A 25351-nucleotide genomic window follows, 5' to 3' on the forward strand; every position below is an offset into this window, starting at 1 on the left:
ATAGTGGGGGTACTTGCTGGGCTGTGGTGACCCCTGCTGTCTGGAGCAAGACCCAGCAGGGAAAACCTCACTATGCAGAGGTAATGCCAAACTTGTTGAACCAGACACCCCCCATGGAGAGGAACAAAGGAAGGTGGATGCTGCCCTGGCTGGGGGGCAGGGCTGGAAGAGAGTTAGTGAGTTGTTGGCTGGAAGCATGGAGGAGACAGCCTAGGGAAAGGGGCTGGAGTTTAGGGGCCCAGTCTCCCCCATCTCAAGGGGGCCTGAGGCATCCTAGCCCAGCTCTGTGACCAGATTACATCTGTGCTGTGCTGTAACCTGGAGAGGCAATAAACAACCTCTATTCCACCGGCTGGTGCAGTCTGTTTGTGCCATTTCAGGGTGCAGGAGACGGGGGACCCCCAACGCACCGTCACAGTCACCTCTATTGCAACACAACACGAAAAGCAACACGTGCGTCCACACACACACGCCGATCCTGCAGATGGGCCTGGCTCAAGTCAGTCTAGTGGCCAGTTAAACGGAACATGACTGAGGCGTTGGGCTCTGTGGGTTGTGATCCGATGCTCCGGCGCTTTGCAGATTCTGCCCACCCCTGAATCTTTGCACTTAGAAGTCCCCATTTGAGGCTATGGCGTTTGCAACTTCACACCACACTCCTTGCCCCTTAAATGGGGCCAATTGCGCAGGTTTCCCGTTATCCTTGATGCGATTGTCAGGCTTCCCATGGTTATCTCGTGTGTGTTGTCTCGCCTTTGGGGGTTCCAGCCTGTCTCCGTGGTTTGTCAACTCTGCTACTTCATTGAGCGTCACACAACATGGATGCTTTCTGATTGTCTCCAGCAAGGGCAGAGGTTGTCACATCGCCAGCAAGCGCTGAGCAGCGGTTCCCACGTCTTCGGGCCTATCGGCACAGTCATGACAGCTTCGCGCCTACCCTGAGCTGTGCACACATCCTGCACTGACACCCCACGATTTCCCAGAGAATTTCCGATAGGATTCTATTTTGGAACGGGTTGCTAAGGAAATAACAAAAGAACGTCACACAGCTCCGTTTGCAATGCAGACAAGAAGCAAGATTTAATTTACAAGGTTAAAAAGACTTGAGCTGGGGGGAGGCCAGGTGGAAGGAAGCCCCCCCAATTATGGCGGTGGGGCTGAGCTTGGGGAAGTTAGGAGGCATGGAGGAGATCAACCATGAGGAGTACACAGGGGCGAGGTGTCTGAGGGACAGGGACGAGAGGGGCTGTCAGGGGGAGGGCAGGGGGGTTTCTGGGGGAGGGGCAGCCATTAGGCAAGCGAGAATGAAGTGAGTCTAAGTGCGGAAGGAGCTCGAGGCTGGCAGTATCTGAGGGATGAGGCTCAGGGTGTTTCAGGGGGAGGGGAGGGGTATCCTGGGGTTGGGCAGGAGGGAGGGGGAGATGGGGGTGTCTGAGCGGCAGGGGAGGGCTGGAGGTGTCTGCTGAGCTGGACAGGGAGGGGTCTGTGTTAGGGATGGTGTCAAGTCCTGGCTGATCCTCTGGCGCAGCGCGAGGTGCCTGAATGTCCCCAGGTCGGGCTGAGTGACCCTGCTCGGTTCGGGCTCGGCGGGGAGAGAGGTGACCAAGTGGGGACGCTAGTCACCTTGTTCGTGCGTCGTGCTGCATGTGCCTCCCACTGCGCTGCTCTGGTGTAACGCCCTGTGCCTCGGTTTCCCTGGGCACTGCACTGCCCAGCGGGGGATGGGAGTTTGGGGTGTGACGCTCCCTGCAGGGGCGGCTGCCCCACCTTGGCACATTCACGGCGATGGCCCAGGATCTCCAGGAGGCAGTGTGTTCCAAACGTGCAGAGAAAGGTGAGGCCTCGTCTCTCTCCCCCAAAGCCTCACTGCTGCCTAGTTTCATTCTCCCTGCCCGGTTGCTTGCCACTGTTGGTGTGTCACGCAGGCAGCGCCCTGTGCGAACTAGTGTATTCACTGTGGGGGATGCACGTCACACGCCTAGTCGTGAGTTCGTTGAAGGCCGCCTCCTGCCCCTTTACACCACCTCAGAGGGCTTGTTCTGGGGAGCGGCTGATCCCTCGTGTGTGTTTATAACACCAGAAGGGACCACGGTGAACCACTGTCCCTTTAACCTTTTCCACCCACGTGGATTTTCTCCGCCCATGTGTGGAACCGTTAGTCTGACCTCCTGCAAACTAGCCATTGGAGCCATCGCCGGGGCCTGGGGCGCTTTGCACTACTGGTGATGCTCAAGATTGGCTGGTTCTTCAAAGCCTGCTCTCGGAATGGTTTGGGGCAGGGCTCTGCTCTGTGCTCTGCCAGGGTCAGACTAGATGGTCCCCACAGGCCCGTCTGCCTTGTAATCTAGCGCTCACAGGAGACGGGCCCAAGGTCGCTGTGTGGTCACCAATACACAAGGAGAATGCGCTGCGGAGGAACACTGGCTTATTACTTGAAATGCAAGTTTCTGTTCAGGCCAACACACTCCCAGGGCAGTATTTCTTCAATCAGGCTCACAAACGATCGATCGCTTGAGGTTCTTAACCAACAGTTTATTTAATTCACCCAGAAACACAAAAGTTTACAATCAACAATTCATCAACCAAGGACAGAGACGACCGATGTTCTTAGGTGTTTACTGAACATGTAAATACAGTCTTGCAAGCAGTTGTCATAGACTAGGGTTGAGGCTCAGCAGTTATACCAAGGAACAATGCAAATCACCAAGATTTCTCATTCCATTCTTATACTCATTAACCGTGAATTCTGTGGCGTTTCGAATACATTCCGTACACGCCTAGTGCCTCTCGAGGAGTAAGGATGCACTTGTTTTAAAGGCACCTTGAAGAATGTGGTCCCTGCTATTTGGATGGTTTGGTATGAAAGGGGCACATTTAAAATATCAACAGGAATTGCTTAAAGAGCCAGTTCTCCTCACTCTTACTGCAGTCTGCTTGGGCCTAGGGGCGTGGTTAGGGTGCAGACTCAGGGTGCATCTACGCAGCACAGAGCTAAGATGCAGTTTGAGCTTGCGTATCTTCTTTTGACCTTATTCCAAATAGCTCAGTTTGTGATTTGGCCCCATCTACACAGCTTGAAATGATCGGCTTTTCCGAACTGTCCTTTGCTCCTCGTGGCAGGAGGGACATCAGAAGAGCGAGCCTGGTCTATTCGAATGGGCCCGCTGTTAGAACGCAGAATAGCTATTTCGGGCTACCCCCGGCCTCCTGCCACAGCGCTGCAGTGTAGACATAGCCTCAGAGAGCGAGCGCTAACCCGCAGGTATTGGTGTTAAGGAATAGAGGCGGAAAGACAAACTTTGAAAAGTTCCCTTGTCCCTTAGCCCTTTGACCCCCAGACGGGGGATCCTTGCCGCATGGCTTGCTCGTCAGTCACACTGCTGGGTTCTGCACCTGATTTATGGACTTGGTCACCTCTGCTTTAGCCCCATGGCCCTGGAGGAGGCGTGTCACCCCACAGGGAGGCACCTCCAACTTGGAAAACTCTTCCCAGGCCCATGAGCCCAAAAAGCAGGCTGGCTGCTGCGTTCAGCAAGGGCTGAGGTCTCCCATGGAGTCAGCAACAGGCGGCACCTGCTCTCAGGGCTAGCTAGGCAGTGTCTAGTGAATGCCTTCTACATTGCTCTCCACTGCCAGCCATGGCTCTTCCTTCCATCAGTGTCCAGTAGTTGGTGACGGCCTATAACAAATGTCTCCAATGCGCGTTTTAGGCCTGGCGGGTGTTTTTAGATTTGATCAATTTTATGGATTATATTTCAGGAGTAACCCTGACTTTGAATTGGGCCCCAGCCCATCCCCCCTTTAAGCAATTTCTCTTAATATTCCAAAGTGATACCTTGGTTCAGAGCTTGTACCGTTCAATATTTGACGAGCCAACTGGCCCCACGTAGTCGGATGCAGTACAGCGATCGCTTCTCATGCCGTACGCTTTGCTAGTGCAACAATCACTCACAAAGACAACAAACAAAATCCTTTCTAGTGTTCTACACCTGGAGGGCACAGGCTATCTGCTGGTCAATTCTATCTAACGCGGCACATCCTTTGGGGCTTTTCCCAGGACGAGACATTGCGCTGAAGGAGCCAGACGGAGCATTCACATGTAAAGATGAAGATCTGTGTCATAAGGCAAACGACTGTTGAGTTGGGGAGGGGAAGCAGTTTGGATTTCCTGGGGAAAGTTGACGTGTTCCCCACTGGACCGTCGGGTTTCACACGTTATTTCTCGTTGCTTTAGCTCCTTCCATCCCCCCGGTCCTTGATTGGCACCGAGGAAGTGTTCCGGGCTGACGCCGGCTTTCCCAGTGCCTGGGATTCACCAGCTCACGCCAGCTGGGATTACAAGAAGGCACCTGAGGCCTCAAGGGAAGGGCAACCTGGTGAGTCAGCAAAGGGCAGGTGAGAGCTACCTGGGCGTGAGGCAGGCTGCCAGGGCCCAGGGGGCTGGAGAGGTGCCCGGGAAGAGAGCAGCAGGAGGGGTTTGCTGGCTGACAGCCCCAAGGCAGATGTACCTGCCAGTTCTAAGCCAGAGTTGGGAGCAGGCTGGAGGTAGGAGGACGGCAGCGGGGCTGCCCTGCTGCCCGCTCCCTGCAGGCGCGCTGGGCTCCAGGGGCGAGCACATGCCAGAGGCTGGAGGGCCAGCTGGAGGGCAGGGCAGCTGCCCTTGGAGTGGGCTCGTTCTGGGCAGGGAGGTGCCGGCGTGCGAGGACAGTGGGATTTGAAGGTTCCCGGTGCTGGGGAGCTAACTGGGCGCTGTGTTGGACTTGCCTGCCAGAGTGCGGGCACAAGCACCGCGGAGGCGGGAGAACGCCTGGAGGGGAAGTGGGGCCGGCACACCTGTCGTGCTGTGACTGTTCCGGATGAGGCTGCCCAAACATGGGAGACTAGAGGGCACAGGGAAGAGGACAATTAGTCTTGTCTGTTGCCTGGCAGGGGCCCGTTAGCTCAGGGCGAGGCAGCCAGACCCGTCCCACCCAGCTGCCCCCGGATGCTGCGGAGTCTCATGCAGGCTCCTGATTGCCCCGTCCCCGCATGCTCTCAGAAAAGCGGCTGGGGAAGGGGGAGGGGTTTTTGAGCCTGGGGGAGGGGCGAAGAGGCTTCCAAGCTGCCCCTGCCCCTGCCCAATCCCATTGGCCAATTTCTGGCAACGCGCCAAGTACCCCTCCCCCCGGTTCGCATCTATTCACAGACCCACATGGCCCCAGCAGCCGTGGCGGGGGCAGGGCAGGCAGGGAACCTGCCTGAGAAACCTGCTGGGATGCTGGCCGGGGGTCCCTCAACCCCTCCTACACCCCTATCCGCTGCTCCCAACTCCACATAAAGCAAACCCTCTGCCCCCCCCCCTCCAGACCCGGCTCCCCACTCCCCTGCCCTACGTGACAATCCCCTCCTGCCCAAACCCCTGCCCCCCGTCCCGCAATCCCCTACCTCGAGATCCCTTTTGCACCCAGACCTGAGCCCCCTCCATGCAGCCCTCGACCACTTTCCAAATTCTTGGCGTGCCCCCCCCCTCGCTCTCCCCTCACTGTAGCTAGCCAAAGAGTAGGCCGTGAGCAAGGGCCACTGTGGTGGGAATAGCTGAGAGCAGCGGGAAGGGGCCTTCTGGCTCAAGTGAGTTTTCCTTTCCTGGGATGGTGTAATGTCGCTTTAGCTTAATTTGTGCTCCCCAGTCAGGGTGCGGCGCCGGCTGAGAGGGGCTAGTGCCCTTAGCTCAAGGAGGATGCTCAAGGTTTGGAAGATGCACGAGGCTGTTTGGCTGCAGGGTGGCTAGAGAGAGCAATAACCATGAACTGTTTTCAAGGCATCTCCCACCTAGCTTCTCACCTCAGCTCACATGAGGAGTCATTCGTCCGCTCTACTCTGTGCTGACCAGGCCTCGGCTGGAGTCTTGTGTCCAGTTCTGGACACCACGTGTCAGGAAGATGTGGAGAAACTGGAGAGGGTCCAGAGAAGAGCAACAAGAATGATGAAAGGTCGAGAGAACAGGAGCTGTGAGGGAGGCTGAAGGAACCGGGCTTGTTTAGTTTGGAAAGGAGAAGATCTTGGAGCTGGGGGTGTGAGGAGGGGCTGAGGCCAAGGGTTGAGGCATGTGCAAAGGGGGAGAGCAGGAAGTGCTGCAGCACCCTGGGCTCTCAGCCTAGAGCTCAGGGTCCTGGCTCGTGTCCTGGCCAGGGGCTCTGCTGCTGGTCCCATGCACCAGCTGCAGGTTTTGCTGCATCCCCTGGAGCCAGTCTCTGGTGCTGAGCCGCTGGCAGGCCTGGGAACAGCGCTGGGGGCAGGCGGCCTGAGCTCGCAGGGCTGCATTATTTCCTTCCTGTCACTGCAGCAGCCCCAAGGCAAGGAGAAGCAGGGGGCCCTGGGCCCCCCACATCCATTGCTAAGGCTGTGGAGCAGGCTGCAGGGCTGCCTTTGGGTCAGAGGCATATTTTTCCAGCCAGGGGGCCGGGGGAGGATGGACACACACACTGCTCTTGAGTTCCCTACAGTGTAATGCAGAGCAGGGCCCATGGGGGGCGCTGTGCACTGCTGGCATGTGGGGCAGGTTCGGGCAGTGTCCAGCTCACACAGCATGGGGTACCCTGTCGGGACAAGTAAACCAAAGGGAAACTCAGTCCCCCGGACCCTCGCCCCCAACAGCTGAGCTCCGGCCGTGTGGAGTACACTGCCACCCAGACCAAAACCCCTGAGAAACCCAGCCTGCACCCCCCACGTGCCAGTAAGCCCCGCCCCTGCCCACACCGGCCCCGCCCCAGGCCTAGCCCCTTAGCACACAATGCAGCAAGAAAATGCCACTGGGAGGGCTCGAGAGACTAGTTCTGTCCCGGGCACCCTTCCCCTGACCCCCCCAAGAGCCAAGCCGCGCCTGGCACTGCAGCCTGAGGAGGAAATGGAGCTGTGCCCGGACAGGAGACAGACCCAGGCAGGCCCCATGGGTGCGGCCGGCTCACCGCTTTCTTGGGGGGCAGGCCGGGGGGCCAGGGCCCCGCTACACCAGCGCATAGTCGAACTGGCCCCTCTCCAGCCCCTCCTTGTGGTCAGTCCAGGAGGAGGCGGGCATGCGGCTGTAGGGGTCCAGCAGGATGCGGAAGCAGCGCACCATCAGCATCACCAAGAAGACAAGGAGGAAGATGACGAAGGCGAAGACGGTCTTCTGCTCGGCGTCCATGCCCAGGCCGGCGGCGGGCGGCTCCGCCAGGGAGGGGGACAGCAGTTCATAATCCATCGTCGACACATCACTCATCGCAGGGCCGTGGCACGCCCGCCAGGCCGGGAGCTGGGCCAGGGTGTGGGTCACTCGGCGCCCATCCTGCCGGCCCCAAGCAGCCGCCAGGGATGTGCGCAGAGAGCGCTGGCCGGCCCGGGGCTACTCCATGCGCGGGGCCCCAAGCTGCTCAGTGCAGCCGCACGGCTCCAGCCAGGAGCTCCTGGAAGAGAAAGAGCCGGGCATGAGGCTGCTGTCCGCAGGAAGCCCCTACGCTGACACACGCCATGTGCTGCTAACGCCCAGGGCTCTTCCCCCACCTGCTGCTCCCGCCCTGCCGAATGGTCCCCCGCCTGTGCGGCCGTGCCCGGGGAGTGCTCTGTGCCGTGCCTGGCCTGCCCCAGCAAGGCCTTTTGCAGACCCAGCGCTTCTGCGGTTTGCTCGCCTTTGCCCTGGAGGGCTCCCTCGCTGGAGAACGGGCCCTCCCGTGGGTGCAGCGTGATCCGGTGCGGAGCTGCCCTGCAAGCACCAGGGGAAAGGATTTTTGCGGGACTCAGGATTCGAGTGAAAACCATTTTTTCCTTCACAAGAGAATGTTAGCAAAATAAGCTGGTTCCCAACGTTTGACCAAAGGGAAAGTGTCGCCTCCTCTCTCCCCCTTTTTTCATTGCCGGGGCGCTGCTGCTGTCACTGCGGCAGAGCCCATGGCTTGCACTGGCTTGCGCACTGGCGTGACTCCCGATCGACACTGCCGTAGCTCCGAGCGGAGTCGGGCTTGCGCCCAGGAAATGGCTGAGAAGCAAAGAGCTCAGAAAGGGCAGCTTCCGCCCGGGGCTACCCACTGGCCCAGGCTGGTGAGACACCCCAATCTAAGGCCCCGCAGGGCGTCAGGGGGATTCTGGTCATGCCCCTGCGTGTTTCGCGTCAGGTCTCAGGTGCTGGCGGCCTGAGCTGGGGGTGGGCGCAGCGCCCCGTGCCGCTAACGTGCATTTCCCGGGGAGGCTAGGACGATAGTGGACAGGTCTTCTGCCCGCCTCCTGCTCCTTGCAAGCCAGCCCTGGGCTCCACAGCGCCGCTTCTGGGCCAGCTGCTTCTCCTGGCAGCCTCTGCGCAACGCAGCAGCCCTGCGAACGCCCCAGGGGCCACGGCTCCCCATGGCACATGGGGCTGGAGGGCGCTCCCACGCCCTGCCTGCTGGAGCGGCAGCTGGGCAATGCACCCATCTGTGCAGGGGGCTGCATGCGCTATTCCCGGCTGCCGGCCCCCAGCCACCCAGGAGAGAGCAGGCCAGCCAGAGGCAGAGAAACGGGGCTGGGGGGGCAGTGTGTCTGAGGGCTGGAGACACGCACCACGTGTGGCTGGGGGGGTTGCTCCTGGTGCGTATGGAGGAGGGGCCGTGGCTGCGTCCGTTAAACGCTGGGTCCAACAGCTTAATCACTTCAATGGGCAGGCGGGGCATGACAGCCCTGCTCCCCCCCACCCCCCGCAGCAACCAGTCACACCCCTAGGCGAACAGCCCGCGCCAGCTGGCCCCATGCGGGCTGAGCCTGGCCCTGAGGTTGGGGCGTCCCTCTGCCCTCAGCACCACGGCTACTGGGCGCAGGCCACCCCGAGGCAGCACAAGGGACCCCCCAGGAGGGAGGGAGTCACCCAGCAAAGCGAGCCCATATCTCCCCCCCAGTGTTTCCCCTCCCCCCCGCCCACCCGACAAACACCCACCTGATGCGCACGCGCGCACACACACACCGCCCACCTGACACACACACACCTGACACGCACACCCCACACACACCTGACGCGCGCACGCCCCACACCCCCCGCCCACCCGACACACCCCGCCCACCCAACACACACCTGCCTGATGCGCGCGTGTGCACGCGCGCACACACACACACACACACACACACACAAACACACCCCTCCCACCCAACACACACACCACTCCCATACAACACCCCCTACCTCGCGCACACACACACACCCTCCCACCCAACACACACACACCTCTCATCCGCCCCACACACACAGACACACACGATGCACACATACACACCACTCCCACTTGACACCCCCCCCCCACACACACACACACACACGCCCAACCGACACACCCCCCTCCCACCTGACACACACACACACACCTGACGCACGCACACACACAGCACTCCTACGCAACACCCCCCCTACCACACACACACACACACACACACACCCATCCCCACAGACATGGACCCCCAGCAGCGCGTTACTCTGTGCCTACAGGCGGCCGAGCAGGCACGTCACCGAGCTGTCGAGGCGGCGGACGTGATGGGAATGTCTCCCTGACAACGCGTCTCTTGGCTCTGGGCCCGATCCCTTTTCCCAGAGCCAGGACGCCACCGCAGCTCGGCCGGGCTCCCCCGCCAGTAGAACCCGCCCGCGCCTTGCCCGGGCCAGGCCCGCAGCAGAGAGGTGCCCCGGCCGGCCTGCTCCCGCAAAGCCAGGGACGCCCCCCCCCAGCCGCCCCTGGGGACCACCCAGAACCCCAGCGAAACTCCGAGCGGCCCCGGAGGAGACGCGCACAAACCCTCTGGCCAGGCTGGGCCGCAGCTCCCAGGGCCTTCGCAGAGCTGTCCTGAGCCATGCTGGGCTCTGGCTGCTGGGCGTGGGCGCTGCTGGCCCCGGCTGCTGTGCCTCGTGCTCATTGACTGGGCCAGTTTTGCAGCAGCCCCTTCCCAGAGCCACACAGGCCCAGCCGGGCTCCGTCCCACCCGCCCTGCTCCACCATCGGCTCCTGGCTGCACGGCTCTGTGGGGGCCTCCCGGGGCGCTGAGTCCCGACTGGGCCCCCAGCAGCCTCTCCGAGGGGATGTCTACCAGGTCCATGCACCCAGCCCGCCAGAGCGCCCCCCCCCCCCGCCTCGCCTGATGCGACAATCTCAGTCTGGCTCACGCCTGGCTCCGGGCACTGGTTTGGGGGCCTCAGTGTGGCCTGGTGCGATCTCCCCCCAGCAGCAGTTTGGGGGGGCCATTCACTGCAGCCTGGCTCTGAGCACTGGTTTTGGGGGGGAGGACGCAGTGCGGCCTGTCCTGCACGTCTGCATTGGGCGCAAGGTGACTGTGGGAACCTCCGAAAGGCAATTCCAGACTTACCGGGTCCCATCAGCAGGGAGTTCCTGGGGCACTGGCTGCAGCAGCCGGGGGGGGGGGGGGCAGGGGCAGGCTGCCTTTGGCATGGGACTCTCCATGCAAGCTCCCCTGCATTGCTGCCCTCCCCCCCTCCTCCTGTCATGTGGGGGTATTCAGCCATCGCCACCAGTGCCCTGTGCTCTCTGGGGAGGCGGGGGGGGCGGTGCCACACCCCTTGAGCCGAGGGCTTTGCCCGCAGCCCTGCCTCTGGCCTCGCCCCCCCCACCCCACGTCTGTCAGGGGTGTCGGCGAGACTGGCGTGGGGACGGCAGGGGCCATGTTCCTTAGCAGCCCAGTCACAGCAGGGCATGCCGGGGCGGAGGCTGCGAGCGCCCGGGGTGCTCCACTCACGCAGCCTCCTAGTCACGGCAGCCGCCCGCGTCGGAGGGATGCCAAGTTTTGCTGCAGAAGAAAGAAGAACTAGCAGCGCCGTTAACTCCTGCTTGCCTGGCACACACCCAGCGGGTGCAGCCCTGCCGCGGAAACCAGCCCTTTGCTGTAGGGGAGGCAGGGAAGGGCCCCCTCAGTGCCAGGGCCGGGCGTGGCGGAAGGGGCTCCTCGGGCCGGCTTTGGGGGTCGCACCCCCCACATTAGCCGGCAGTAACCTGCAGCGTGGCCAGTGTGCAGGCTAAGCCCCTGCCCGAAGCCCATCCCCCACGTGCCCCCGGGCAGAGTCTCTGCCAGGCACTCACTGTAGCTCAACTGGCCGTGGCAGAGCCCCTCAGAGGCCACCCAAAGCTAAAGCCACCGGCAGGTCCCAGGAGTGCGGGGCCCTTGCGCAGGAAGGCTGGGGAGACGGGTCCCCACCCAGGCATGGTGCCTCTGGGTGCCGCATTGTCCCGGTTCAGGCCAAAGCCTCTGAGGGAGGCAGTGTGGCCTAGTGAGTAGAGCGCCGGACAGGGAGTTTGTGCTGCCGGGTGACTTTGGGCAAGTTTCGGCCCCTTCCCATGCCTCGGTTTCCCTGCAGAGGGTCATGCCGCTGCCCTCCATGCAGCTCTCCGATGCAGAGCACAAAGCTCAGGCTGTCACAACAGAGCTGCTGACTGCTCGACAGTGGAGGCATCGCTGCGCCATCCCAGTGCAGGCTGAGCCCAGGCAGCACGAACCAGGCCCCGGCAGCAAGTGGGGGGGCTTGCACCCGGCCGCAGTGTGGATGCGCCCGTTGTGAGACAAGCCCTCTGTGCACCCGGTCTCCTGCGCTGGCAGGGGCTGGACGCAGACCCGCTGGAGTGAGGCTGAGCAAGCAGGGAATCTTACTCCTCTGGCCAAGCCCCTTCCCCCTGCTCCCACACCTCTCCCCAGGGCTGCAAACAGCTCTCCCCTCCGCCCCCCCGTACCCAGCTGCTGGGAGCCTCCCTTGCTGCACAGAGGCCAGATGGGAACTGAGAGCCATTATTCGCCTAACCCATCCCTTGCAAGCGCAACAGGCAATAGTCTCTTCCCTTGGGCATGGGGACCCTCCCCCGGCAGCTCTGCACAGCGACCGCCTCAGCCTTCCCGGCTGCTGCTCGGGAGGATCCGCTCGGACCAGCGCAGGCAACAGATGTGGCTGCTATTCACGGAATAGGCCGCAGACTTTGGAGAAGCCTCAGGCTCGGAGTAACATGCAGAATCGCGCCCTGCGAGGCAGACCGCACAGAAGCCGGGAGACTCACTGACGGGATCTTTGGAGGAGCAGAAACACGACTGTCCCGCCGGCAAGAGGGCGAGCAGTTGAAGCAAACTGCACAAGCGGCTGCCCAAGTTCAGCTCGGGCCGGGAAGCCGTGGCCACTGGAGCCAGGCAGGACAGACGCATTGCAATGTGCACGCCGAGCTCTGCAGCCCCTGACAGCCCCGGGCCGACTCCCCCGCTCTGTGCCGTGGGAGAGTCACGCATCCTGCTGTGCTGGGGACGAGCCGGATTCTGCAGAGGCCTAGCTCACTGGCAGCATGTCCCAGCCCCCTCTTGCAGAAGGGTGGGGGCTGAGGCGAGATTTCTGGGGCCAGCAGGAGGAGTTGTCCCCATGTCTAGATGGTGCCACTTTGGGCCTAAAAGGGACCATCCTGGAGCCAGGAGCCACGCAAAAAACCCAGCAGGAAGTCGACCGGACAGAGGGCTTTTGCCGGTAGTTATCTCTGCCCCCGAGGAATAACTCCTCTTTGTGCTACAGCTCTTGCGCAAAAAGGCCTGTGTGGATGCTCCACGGGGGTTTCTTACACAAAAAAGAGCCTGTCAGAAAAAGCACAGGTGCTCTGATGGCCAGTCTGTAATGGCAATCAGAGCTTTCTTGTGCAAGAGCATCCATGCAGTGTGGACACTCTCTTGTGCAAAAGCACATGGCAGTGTGGACACTCTCTTGTGCAAAAGCACATGGCAATGTGGACACTCTCTTGTGCAAAAGCACATGGCTTTTGTGATGCGCTTTTGAAGTCTGGACGCGCTTTTGCAGAAGATCGCTTCCGCAAAAAGCTTCTTGCGCAAAAACCCTGCCGTGGAGACAAAGCCTACGAGACTCCAGGGGCTGGGTTTGGCTCTGGCTTCGCTTTCCCTGCATTCTCCCAGCATTACTGGTAAATCTGGGGCAGTTTGTCAGCCTTTGGAACCAGGAGCCAGAACATTTACACAGGCATGCACCAGTTGTGTCCAAAGTGGAGTAAGAGTCGGGCCGTGGAAAAGCAGCTCTGGGAACAGTCACCAGGCAGACCGAGGCACGCCTCTCCGGCTATCGCGATGCCAACAGCCGCTGGACACAAATGTCTTGGTTCGATCCCTCCCAATTCACTGGGGAGTTGCGCCCTGAAGGCGACGCGCCCGCATGCCTTTCAGCCGCAGGCAATTACCGCGAGGGGATAAGAAAGGGTCCGTGCGTCCCTCAGCTGGCCCAGCCACATAGCGGCTGTTTACACCGGAAGCCCTCGAAAGACGCATAGCGCACGGCAGTTGCGGATCCCAGGGGACAGCCTGCGTCTGGTGGCTGGGACCATCCTAAACGCCAGCGTCCAGCCGACAATCGCCAGCCAGGGAAGTGATTCGGCGCCAGGCTGGACTTTAAGGGCACTGGATGCTCGGGGGTCAGGCCCTGCGTGCCCTGGCTGTTAGCATCTGCACTCTCGTCGCAGTGGGGAGCGCACGGGTCTCTCCTGAGCGCCTTGGTGCACACACAACACCAGCCTCCCGGGAACCCACCCCGCTCAGCACGCAGGGAAACGGGCTGCTGGCTGACAGGCAGGCCCCACCAACTGGGAAGGCGGAAAAGCTTTGCTGCAAGCCCTCCCACAGCACGCCCCAAAGCCCAGCCCGTTCACTCTGCTTCTGCCCGAGCAGGCTCGCCTGGCGCCACCGCTGGCGTGTCTCTGGGCGGCCTGGCCCCGCACGTGGCTCGACTCTCGTCCCACAGCAGCAGTCACGGGCTGGATTTCTTCTGTCAGTGAATGCTGCCGCTGCGGCCAAGGAGCGAAGGAATCCCCGAGAGCATTGGGCGGCTGCCAGAGAGCTCCAGCCCCTGCCATGCCCGGGGCCCAGCCCCTGGCGAACGCACAGCACACCCCTTCTCGTGGGCAGAAATCCTCATCGCCCTGCACAGAAAGTTCTGGTCCCCCCAAGGGCAGTTTGCCCAGGTGTGACCTACGGGGTGTCTGCCGCAAGACTCTCCTGCATCCCAGGCCAGCCCTGCCCGCTGGAGGGGAGGTGCCAGCTGCACTTTGCAGGTGTGACCTCCCGCCCAGGCCCCGCTGGGAGCTGGGGGGGGGCGGGTGCCTGCTTCTGCAGGAAGTTTAATTGCCACCTTTGTAACAACTGCATGTGGTTACCACTGGAGACAAGCCTCTGCTTTGCTCCGTCCAGCGCTGCCTCGCCTTCCCCCACCCAGGCCGAGCTGCCGGCTTCCCCGTCGGCAGCCACAGTTCAGTGGTGGGTGAGGAAAGTGGCACCCCCATTACTCTGCACATGGGGTGCTGCCCGCGTGTGCGCCAGTCAGCGAGGGCTGGATCCCAGGTGGAACTAGCACCCTCTCTCAGCGCCCCTGTTCCGCTCGCCTCGGTCGGCAGAGCTCCCCGGGATAGCGCAGAGAGTAACGCAGCCAAGATTTACGTGGGACGCTGAGGGTGCATTTGTGCCCTGTTTGCAAGGCCGTCAGGCTGAGCGATGCTGAGAGACGCGGGCCCTCGTGCCTCGCTGAGGCTGTTGGCTGCCCCAGAAGCTGGGGGGGCGAGTGACCTGACCTGAGAGCAGCACTTGGGACTCTTGCCTCCTTTCTGCCATTTTCCATCCTCACCTAGAGGCACCAGCCCTTTCCCAAGTCCAGTCAGTCACACCCCACCCACCCAAGTGCTTCCCTCCAGAGCCCACCCCGGCAGCGCCAGGCCTAGAAAGCCATCCCCCAGCTTGGTCCTGCCTCCTGCCAGATTCCCCACCTGCCCCGAGCAGCTCTCGCCCGCTCGGAGCATGGCAGAGAATTCGCCCGCTCAGCCTCCGCCTCCTCTGTGGATAAAGCGCCTTTGGCCGAGTCTGGCTACGTGCTAACAGCCCCGGCGAGACGCACTTGGCCCGGCCTCCTCGGGCAGCCTCGCCTCTGCCTCTCCGGGGTGCAGCAAGGGGCAGGGCAGGGGAGATTCGCTCTGGGATTAGTCCCCACGGGCTGGCTTGTGTGGTGCTAGTGCCAGGCCCTGGGAAAACACCCCATCTGCTGGGCAGGAACCTGGGGGGAGTGTGGCCTGCGACCCAGCCAGCAGCCTGGCCTGGCCGGGGGCAGTCAGTGGCCCCTTTGTACGCCTGCTCCCCCAGTGTCTGGCAGGGCTGGGCTCGTAGGCAGAGGGAGCCTGTGGCTGAGGGGTATCAGCCAGCTCGCTGCAGGGCTGCCCCTGTCCCCCCGCCAGCCACTCTCTTTCCCTTGCTCCCCCAGCCCCTCCTTCCCACTGCCCATGTCTCCCAGCACCCAATTATCTGGCTGTGACATAGTGGGGGGTACCTTGCTGGTTGCTAGGCCTGGGCGGTGGGTGACCTCCGCTGTCTGCTGCCCGGCCCAGCAGGGCAGGGGATGAGTCATTATGCAAAGGGGGCTCCAAACCTGTCTGACCAGTGATCTCCCAGGGAGCGGAACAATGGGGAGAAGGGGAGTGGAGCCCTGGCTGGGGGTAGGGCTGGAAGTGAGTTGGTTGGTTTCTGGCTGGGATCATGGAGGAAGCAGCCTAGGCAACGGGCTGGGATTTAGGGGCCCAGGCTCCCCCATCTCAAGGGGGGCTGAGGCATCCTAGGCCTGCCCTGGAACCAGATGACATCTGTGCTGTATCCTGGAGAGGCAATAAACTCCCCCTATTGTACTGGCTGGGGGAGTCTGTTCGTGCCATTACGGGGGTGCAGGAGACGGGAAAACCTCAATGCACCATTATACTGGCTTCCCTCATCTCTGCACTCCAACCCCTCCCCTCCTGCCTCTCTGCCTGCCAGCCCGTTCCCTCCCTGCTGCCACGCACTGAGCTGGGGCAGGATCCGGCAGGCTGAGCAGCATAGCTGTGGCACAGAGCGCTACTCCCCCCCCTCCCTCCAGGTGCTGCGCTGGTGCAGCCCTGGGCATGGAGCCAGGCAGGAGGGTCTAGACTCAGGCCAAAAGGAGCCAGGCCATGGGCATCTCCTCCTGTCAGAACTGCCCTTAGCACGTCTGGGGTGGGGGCTGACCCGTTCCCTCGAACCTTTTCCATCCATGTGCAGAATAAATGTTTATGTGCACCAAGGCAGGGGAGAAGGTGCACCACCAACAGAAACGCTAACCTGGCTGTGGCGCTCTGCTAACCCGACGGGCAGCACTGGAATCTCTCCTGAGCGGCTGCCCCATGTGCCCAGCGTGCAGAGAGCACTTGGCCCCAGTTCTGTTACACGTCAGGCGGGGCCGGCGCTCCTGCACAGCTGGGGGCTGAGCTGGGCCCTGCAGTGCTAGGTGCTGAGGGCCGTGGCCTGTGGCTGTGAGGGGTGCTCTGCAGGCTGTGGCCGGATCCTTGGGCAGATGGCCATTTGGCCAAGGCAGAATGGCCCAGCCTTTCCGCAGAGCACCTGACCAGCCAGGGATGCCTGAGTGCCCACCGGCTGGGTGCCGCCCGGCCTGCACCAGGTGTCCTCGTTCACACCAGAGGGACAGGACACGGCCACTCGGACCCTCAGTGTTTCACACTCACTTTGCACTGGTGCAAACAGCAGCCCAACATGCCAGCCAGGGAGGAACTGGGCCTCCCTGGCATGCAGCCTGCCACCTCCCCAGGTCTCCTGCCCCTCTACAGCCTCCAGCCCTGTTTGCCCACAGCTGCTGCGCTGCATTCGCTTCCGCCCACGGCCCAGGAGGGCGTCTGACCCGTGGCAGGAGAGGGCATGAGCAGGGGCCCTGCAGCCCACCCCACACTGCCCTTCTGAGCACCGTGCAGCCCTGGCACAGACTCCACCGTCCCTCCTGCTGCCCCCGGGCTCAGGCTGCGAAGGAGCCTGCACGTGGTCCAGGCACGGGCACCATCCCGTCATCCCTGTGCACGCAGGCAGGGCCAGCTCCTCCGCCCCGGAGCTCTGCACTGCTCTGCCCTGCGGGCTGCGGCTGCACGGAGAATTCATTGCTCAGGAACAACAAAACATTGTCCCCCCGGCCCAGCATCGCATGGCTCCCCCCAGCCCCTGCCCTCCCCCGCAGACACAGGCTCCCCCAGCTCCTGCCCTGCCCTCCCCCGCAGACACAGGCCCCCCAGCTCCTGCCCAGCCCTGCCACGCCCTCCCCCGCAGACACAGGCCCCCCAGCTCCTGCCCAGCCCTGCCACGCCCTCCCCCGCAGACACAGGCCCCCCCAGCCCCCCCAGCCCTGCCTGCCCTCCCCCACAGACACAGGCCCCCCAGCTCCTGCCCAGCCCTGCCCTCCCCCGCAGACACAGGCCCCCCCAGCTCCTGCCCTGCCCTGCCCTCCCCCGCAGACACAGGCCCCCCCAGCTCCTGCCCTGCCCTGCCCCGCCCTCCCCCGCAGACACAGGTCCCCCCAGCTCCTGCCCTGCCCTGCCCCGCCCTCCTCCGCAGACACAGGCCCCCCCAGCTCCTGCCCTGCCCTGCCCTGCCCCGCCCTCCCCCGCAGACACAGGCCCCCGGCCCTGGGGGGGCGCGTACCTGCTTGGCCCGGGGGCCCAGCCACTCCTGACCCTGCCGCTTGCCATGTCGGGGAAGGAGCCGCCTGGCTCCGGGGAGGGAGCGCGGGAGGCAGCGGCTGCTCGCGCTGGAGCAGGTTCCTATGGCGATGCAGAATCAATTACAATAAAAGGTGGAGTGCGGCAGCCGGAGCCAGGAGACCAGCCAGGCAGGCCCAGGGCGGCGGGGCCACGGCTCGGTCCCCGGCGGCTCAGCAGCACACGCCAGCCAGTGGCCAGTGGAAGGGTTTGCAAGTGCCCCCCGCCCACCATGGGGCAGCACCACGCCCCACGGGGACACGGGCCCTGCCTGCCCCCCGCCTGCCTGCTGCCCCCCCGCCCTCCACTCGCCATGGGGCAGCACCACGCCCCACGGGGACACGGGCCCTGCCTGCCCCCCGCCTGCCCTCCACTCGCCATGGGGCAGCACCACGCCCCACGGGGACACGGGCCCTGCCTGCCCCCCGCCTGCCTGCTGCCCCCCCGCCCTCCACTCGCCATGGGGCAGCACCACGCCCCACGGGGACACGGGCCCTGCCTGCCCCCCGCCTGCCTGCTGCCCCCCCGCCCTCCACTCGCCATGGGGCAGCACCACGCCCCACGGGGACACGGGCCCTGCCTGCCCCCCGCCTGCCTGCTGCCCCCCCGCCCTCCACTCGCCATGGGGCAGCACCACGCCCCACGGGGACACGGGCCCTGCCTGCCCCCCGCCTGCCCTCCACTCGCCATGGGGCAGCACCACGCCCCACGGGGACACGGGCCCTGCCTGCCCCCCGCCTGCCTGCTGCCCCCCCGCCCTCCACTCGCCATGGGGCAGCACCACGCCCCACGGGGACACGGGCCCTGCCTGCCCCCCGCCTGCCTGCTGCCCCCCCGCCCTCCACTCGCCATGGGGCAGCACCACACCCCACGGGGACACGGGCCCTGCCTGCCCCCCGCCTGCCTGCTGCCCCCCCGCCCTCCACTCGCCATGGGGCAGCACCACGCCCCACGGGGACACAGGCCCTGCCTGCCCCCCGCCTGCCTGCTGCCCCCCCGCCCTCCACTCGCCATGGGGCAGCACCACGCCCCACGGGGACACGGGCCCTGCCTGCCCCCCGCCTGCCTGCTGCCCCCCCGCCCTCCACTCGCCATGGGGCAGCACCACGCCCCACGGGGACACAGGCCCTGCCTGCCCCCCGCCTGCCTGCTGCCCCCCCGCCCTCCACTCGCCATGGGGCAGCACCACGCCCCACGGGGACACGGGCCCTGCCTGCCCCCCGCCTGCCTGCTGCCCCCCCGCCCTCCACTCGCCGTGGGGCAGCACCACGACCCACGGGGACACGGGCCCTGCCTGCCCCCCACGCCTGCCTGCTGCCCCCCCGCCCTCCACTCGCCATGGGGCAGCACCACGCCCCACGGGGACACGGGCCCTGCCTGCCCCCCGCCTGCCTGCTGCCCCCCCGCCCTCCACTCGCCATGGGGCAGCACCACGCCCCACGGGGACACGGGCCCTGCCTGCCCCCCGCCTGCCTGCTGCCCCCCCGCCCTCCACTCGCCATGGGGCAGCACCACGCCCCACGGGGACACGGGCCCTGCCTGCCCCCCGCCTGCCTGCTGCCCCCCCGCCCTCCACTCGCCATGGGGCAGCACCACGCCCCACGGGGACACGGGCCCTGCCTGCCCCCCGCCTGCCTGCTGCCCCCCCGCCCTCCACTCGCCGTGGGGCAGCACCACGACCCACGGGGACACGGGCCCTGCCTGCCCCCCACGCCTGCCTGCTACCCCCCCGCCCTCCGCTCACCATGGGGCAGCACCACGCCCCACGGGGACACAGGCTCTGCCTGCCCCCCACGCCTGCCTGCTGCCCCCCCGCCCTCCGCTCGCCATGGGGCAGCACCACGCCCCACGGGGACACAGGCTCTGCCTGCCCCCCACGCCTGCCTGCTGCCCCCCCGCCCTCCGCTCGCCATGGGGCAGCACCACGCCCCACGGGGACACGGGCCCTGCCTACCCCCCACACCTGCCTGCTGCCCCCCCACCCTCCGCTCGCCATGGGGCAGCACCACGCCCCAGGGGGACATGGGCCCTGCCTACCCCCCATGCCTGCCTGCTGCTCCCCCGCCCTCCGCTCACCATGGGGCAGCACCACGCCCCACGGGGACACGGGCCCTGCCTACCCCCCACGCCTGCCTGCTGCCCCCCCGCCCTCCGCTCACCATGGGGCAGCACTACGCCCCACGGGGACACGGGCTCTGCCTGCCCCCATACCTGCCTGCTGCCCCCCCGCCCCCGTTCACCATGGGGCAGCACCACGCCCCACAGGGACACGGGCTCTGCCTGCCCCCATGCCTGCCTGCTGCCCCCACGCCCCCGTTCACCATGGGGCAGCACCACGCCCCACAGGGACACGGGCTCTGCCTGCCCCCATGCCTGCCTGCTGCCCTCCGCTCGCCATGGGGCAGCACCACGCCCCACGGGGACACGGGCCCTGCCTGCCTGCTGCCCCCCCGCCCTCCGCTCGCCATGGGGCAGCACCACGCCCCACGGGGACACGGGCCCTGCCTGCCCCCCACGCCTGCCTGCTGCCCCCCCCGCCCTCCGCTCGCTGTCCCAAAGCCCCCATCCCCATCCCCCGGGCTCCATCTGTCCACCACACCCCAAGGAGCTGCCTGTGTCTGTCACGGGCACAGGCCCTGCCCGGCAGGCAGCGGACGCGCCACAGCCGTGCCAGCCAGAGCAGCAAAGCTGGCCAGGCTGTCTCCGGGCTGTGCCTGCCGCGGTGCCACCCCAGGGCTCCCAGGCCAAGCCAAGGGTCACTTTGAGCTTCGGCCTCGAACAGGCACCTGCCTGAGCCTCTCCCTCCACGGGCTCCCGTGAGACAGCCCAGCAGGCAGCCCCCGCGCACGGGACAGCGGCCCGGCCTCAGGAACCCGCCAGCAGCCCGGCCCTTGAACCTAGGCAACCCCTGGGCCTGGCAGAGGGATGCCACGTGGCCATGATGCCCACTCTCCTGCAGGCCCAGCTAGGGCTCCGGGCTGGGGGTTCTGGTGTGAGCACACCGCCACACTGCCCTAACCCGGGCCCGGCTCCGGGGGCTCCAGAGCCAAGCCCCTGAGCCGGTCTGGGGGTGGGGCTGATGTCTGGGGCAAGGTAGGGTGGCAGGAAGCAGGAGGGCTCAGCATCTCTGGAGGGAAGGGACGGGAGCCGGCTACAGGCTGGTCTCTCCCCACGTGGAGGAAGAAAGCCTGGGCCCCAGTCACACACCCGCCCTGCCCAGTCGTGACCCACCCACGCCCACAGCAGCACCCCTCGGACGGCTCTGCAGAGGGCAGGGCCTTGGTGCACATGCCACTCGGCCTGGGCGCTCCCCGGGACCTGCCTGCGCAGGCGTGGGGTTTGGCACGTGGAGACCCTGGACACCACAGAAAGAAACTCCCCCAGCCCGGGGGGCGCAGCATCCCCCCTTAGTCACCCTGACCCATCCAGGGCGCCGAGGGGAGGGCCTCAGGGCTCTGCCAGGGATGTCAGCGAGTGGCCCTTCGTCTCAGTACCCAAGATGGTGTCCTGAGCTAGGGCACCTAGAATGCGCGGGCTGTGCCGAGTGAGCCGCAGCAGCGCCGTGACTGGCGGCCGAGGGGGCGCACGGCTCTCGCAGGCAGGGTGCGCGCCCCCAGCAGGCACCTCCCTCCACGTGCCCCGGCTCTGCACCCGTGCCACTTTGTAACGCCAGGAAGAAAACAAACCGCCTGGCAGAAAGCCAGCCCGATCTGCAACCCCGCACGTGGGCAACAGCAAACAAGCTTCCAACAGGCCGCACGCAGACCCCCCCCCCCCCGACGGGCCGCACGCAGACCCCCCCCCCGACGCGTCGCACGCAGACCCCCCCCCCGACGGGCCGCACGCAGACCCCCCCCCGACGGGCCGCACGCAGACCCCCCCCCGACGGGCCGCACGCAGACCCCCCCCCCCGACGGGCCGCACGCAGACCCCCCCCTCCGACGGGCCGCACGCAGACCCCCCCCTCCGACGGGCCGCACGCAGACCCCCCCCCTGACAGGCCGCACGCAGACCCCCCCCCCCCCGACGCGTCGCACACAGACCCCCCCCAACGCGTCGCAATCAGACACCCCCCCCGACGGGCCGCACGCAGACCCCCCGCCACGACAGGTCACACCCCCCCCCCCCCCCGACGCGTCGCAGGCAGACCCCCCTGACAGGCCGCACGCAGACCCCCCCCTCCGACACGTCGCATGTAGACACCGCCCCCCAACAGGCCGCACGCAGACACCCCCGCCACGACAGGTCACAGCCCCCCTCCCGACGGGCCGCACGCAGACCCCCCCCCGACGGGCCGCACGCAGACCCCCCCCCCGACGTGTCGCATGCAGACCCCCTCCGACGGGCCACACGCAGACCCCCCCAACGCGTCGCATGCAGACCCCTCCCCTCCGACAGGCCGCACACAGACACCGCCTCCCCGATGAGTCACACGCAGACACACACCCCCAATAGATCGCATGCAACCCCCCCCGACGGGCCGCACGCAGACACTGCCCCCCACCTGGTCGCATGCAGACACCCCCCCTCAACAGGCTGCACACAGACCCCCCCCCCACGACGGGCCACACGCAGACACCGACCCCCCGACAGGCCGCATGCATACACCCCCGCCACAACAGGTCACAGCCCCCCCCCCCCCTCGACGGGCCGCACGCAGACATCCCCCCCCACGACGGGCCGCACACAGACACACACCCCCAACAGATCGCATGCAACCCCCCCCATGACGGGTCGCACACACACCCCCGAAGGGCCGCACGCAGACACCCCTCCCCCCCCGCCGATGGGCCGCACGCAGACACCCCCCTCCCCGACGGGCCGCACGCAGACACACACACCCTGACGGGCCGCACACCCCCTCCCCCCCCCGCCCCGACACCTGCTCTCTGTGCTCACAGGCCTTTTGTAAAGTAGATTCTTAAGAGGCAGCACCTCTGAGATGCTGAGCTTCGTGCTGCTGCGAAGCCCCTGCCAGGCTCGGACCAAAGGAGCCGCTGGATGTACAGGTGAATGGTGCCTTCTGGTTGCTGATTGCTGGAGTGGAGGTTCCCCCCCCCCCTCCCGTGCAGCCCTGCCCACTCACCGGCTCTAGTGAAATGGCCTTTCAGGGAACAACCCGGGACATCGACTTGTATCCCAGGTGCCATATGGAAGCAGAAGACGACTCTTTTTAAGTCCATTCGAAAATGTTCACCCCGCAAAATGAAGCAGACACCTAAAAGCAGCCAACTGCACAAATGTTCCAAGCAGTAAGAAACCCTTTAAAATCAACCCATGGTCCAGTAGCACCCTGGAGACTGACAAAATCTGCCGAGGGTATCGTGAGCTTTGGGCACAGCCCGTCACCTGGAGAAGTGGGCTGTGCCCACGAAAGCTCACGATACCCTTGGCAGGTTTTGTCAGTCTTCCAAGTGCTCCCAGACAGTTGGTTGTTTTCCTGTTACAGACTAACTCAGCCCCACTCTGTAGCTCCCAAGCAGTAAGGACGGCGCCGGGGCAGCATGTTACAGTCCAAAGCCCTCCGAGTCCTTGCACTGCTCCCTGCTCCTAAGACACGATGCCTTCCCTCCGTCAGGTGATTCATCACAACCATCTGGAAATTTCCTGAAAGATCCAGCTGATCTGTTAATTAAAATGATGATTTTGAAAGGGGCCTGTGCGAGACGTACTCAGGCTTAATTAGTACAGGCAGTGGTGACATGCCAGGCGTGCTAATGACTTCCTTACACAATTAACAAGACCCCAGTAATCATCTGCCTGCTGTAGGGACAGAATCTACAGGGAACAACATGCGCATCTATGCCAAGAGCTCCCGTCCCGCAGGGCCAGCAGCAGCGCCCATGTGAGGAAAGCCCCAGTGCTGGGGTCTGCATGGCTGCCGCTGTTTCTGCAAAGCCCTCGGGCCTCTTGCCCAACGCGAAACCAGAGTCCAGCTCAGCCACACACAGACATGGTATTGTTACAGAAAGCAGCTACAGAGACGGGCCAGCCCCTGCGTAGCCACAGTAACGCCCGGGGCACCAGGGCCCAGAGACGGGCCAGCCCCTGCGTAGCCACAGTAACGCCCCGGGCACCAGGGCCCAGAGACGGGCCAGCCCCTGCGTAGCCACAGTAACGCCCCGGGCACCAGGGCCCAGAGACGGGCCAGCCCCTGCGTAGCCACAGTAACGCCCGGGGCACCAGGGCCCAGAGACGGGCCAGTCCCTGCGTAGCCACAGTAACGCCCGGGGCACCAGGGCCCAGAGACGGGCCAGCCCCTGCGTAGCCACAGTAACGCCCCGGGCACCAGGGCCCAGAGACGGGCCAGTCCCTGCGTAGCCACAGTAACGCCCGGGGCACCAGGGCCCAGAGACGGGCCAGCCCCTGCGTAGCCACAGTAACGCCCGGGGCACCAGGGCCCAGAGACGGGCCAGCCCCTGCGTAGCCACAGTAACGCCCGGGGCACCAGGGCCCAGAGACGGGCCAGCCCCTGCGTAGCCACAGTATCGCCCGGGGCACCAGGGCCCAGAGACGGGCCAGCCCCTGCGTAGCCACAGTAACGCCCGGGGCACCAGGGCCCAGAGACGGGCCAGCCCCTGCGTAGCCACAGTAACGCCCGGGGCACCAGGCCCCAGAGACGGGCCAGCCCCTGCGTAGCCACAGTAACGCCCCGGGCACCAGGGCCCAGAGACGGGCCAGCCCCTGCGTAGCCACAGTAACGCCCCGGGCACCAGGGCCCAGAGACGGGCCAGCCCCTGCGTAGCCACAGTAACGCCCGGGGCACAAGGGCCCAGAGACGGGCCAGTCCCTGCGTAGCCACAGTAACGCCCGGGGCACCAGGGCCCAGAGACGGGCCAGCCCCTGCGTAGCCACAGTAACGCCCGGGGCACCAGGGCCCAGAGACGGGCCAGCCCCTGCGTAGCCACAGTATCGCCCCGGGCACCAGGTCCATTCCCCATCCTGGGCTGCACAGAGCCTGACCAAGTGCAGCTGAGCCGCCCTGCCAATCTGGCGTTTTTGCCAAAGGCGCGTCCCCTCGCTGTGGCCGTCAGACAGGCCGGCCCGCAGCCTGGAGGGGGCCCCGTCTGAGCAGAGGGTGATGTGGAGGAGCAGCACTTTCCAAGCAGCCCTGGGATTTACCGCTGCTGGGCTCTCCACCCCACCTTGGCCCCTGCTGCAAAGTGCGAATGGGGGAGTGTGCAGGCTCAGATGAGGCTAATCAGCTGCTCCAGAGAGCAGAGCTGTCTGTTCTGCCTGGCCGTGAAAGGGCCAGTCAATCGCACCAGGCTCTTAGCAACCAGCCTCCGCATGAGCTCACTGCTGCCCCCAGGCCTCAGGGACACAAAGAGGGGAGTTGTTTCTGTAGCTGAAGATCTGTGTTCCTGGGCCCCTGGGCTCATTAGGAAAAGTACCACGCAGCCAGGGCCACTCCCGGGCATTGCGTCCACCAACGGCACAGGCCATGTCCTGCGCCTGTCACGTCACGGGCTGGAACTAGGGCTGCAGAGTGTGGGGGGAAGGGTGTCAGTTTCCATCACAGCCTGGTTTACAGGCTCTCAGCGCCTCGCTGTACAAACTGCTACCCACTCCCGACACCCAATCTGTGCTCCGAGTTCACTTCTACAGCCAGCTGCTCACCAGTGCAAGGCCCCGTGCTCATCAGCTGCAACCAGAGCTGACCAGTCGCTTTTCTGCTTTGCTCTCCTCTGGTAGCACAGCATCCCTCCCCTCCCCCCGCTCTGCACACCTGCGCACTAGGGACCAAGGAGCGTGATGGCAGGTGGGTAGAACTATCCCATGGCTTGTTTGCTTTCTTTGGGGCTCCAGTACCGGCCTGC

The 25351-nt window shown here is 64.9% G+C and overlaps 1 protein-coding gene across 3 annotated transcripts in view; it reads right to left on the reverse strand.

Moving 5' to 3' along the window:
• Positions 1–2510: 2510 nt before the first annotated feature.
• The window catches only part of CTXN1 (cortexin 1), a 37856-nt gene continuing 15015 nt past the window's right edge, over positions 2511–25351 (reverse strand). Inside the window, exons 1-2 of one of the 3 annotated variants that reach the window (XM_075903146.2) lie at positions 22618–22788; positions 2511–7421 (exon numbers count right to left, since the gene is read on the reverse strand). In XM_075903146.2, coding sequence (XP_075759261.1) covers positions 6983–7237 — 255 coding nt within the window. In that variant the 5' untranslated portion in view covers positions 7238–7421; positions 22618–22788 and the 3' untranslated portion in view covers positions 2511–6982. Of the gene's footprint in view, positions 7422–17475; positions 17787–22617; positions 22789–25351 lie in introns of those variants that run through there. The other 2 variants (XM_075903145.2, XM_075903144.2) reach the window with 2 other exon arrangements.

This window comes from Pelodiscus sinensis, chromosome 32, assembly GCF_052426305.1.
Source record: "Pelodiscus sinensis isolate ZL-2025 chromosome 32, ASM5242630v1, whole genome shotgun sequence".
Taxonomy (NCBI): domain Eukaryota; kingdom Metazoa; phylum Chordata; order Testudines; family Trionychidae; genus Pelodiscus; species Pelodiscus sinensis.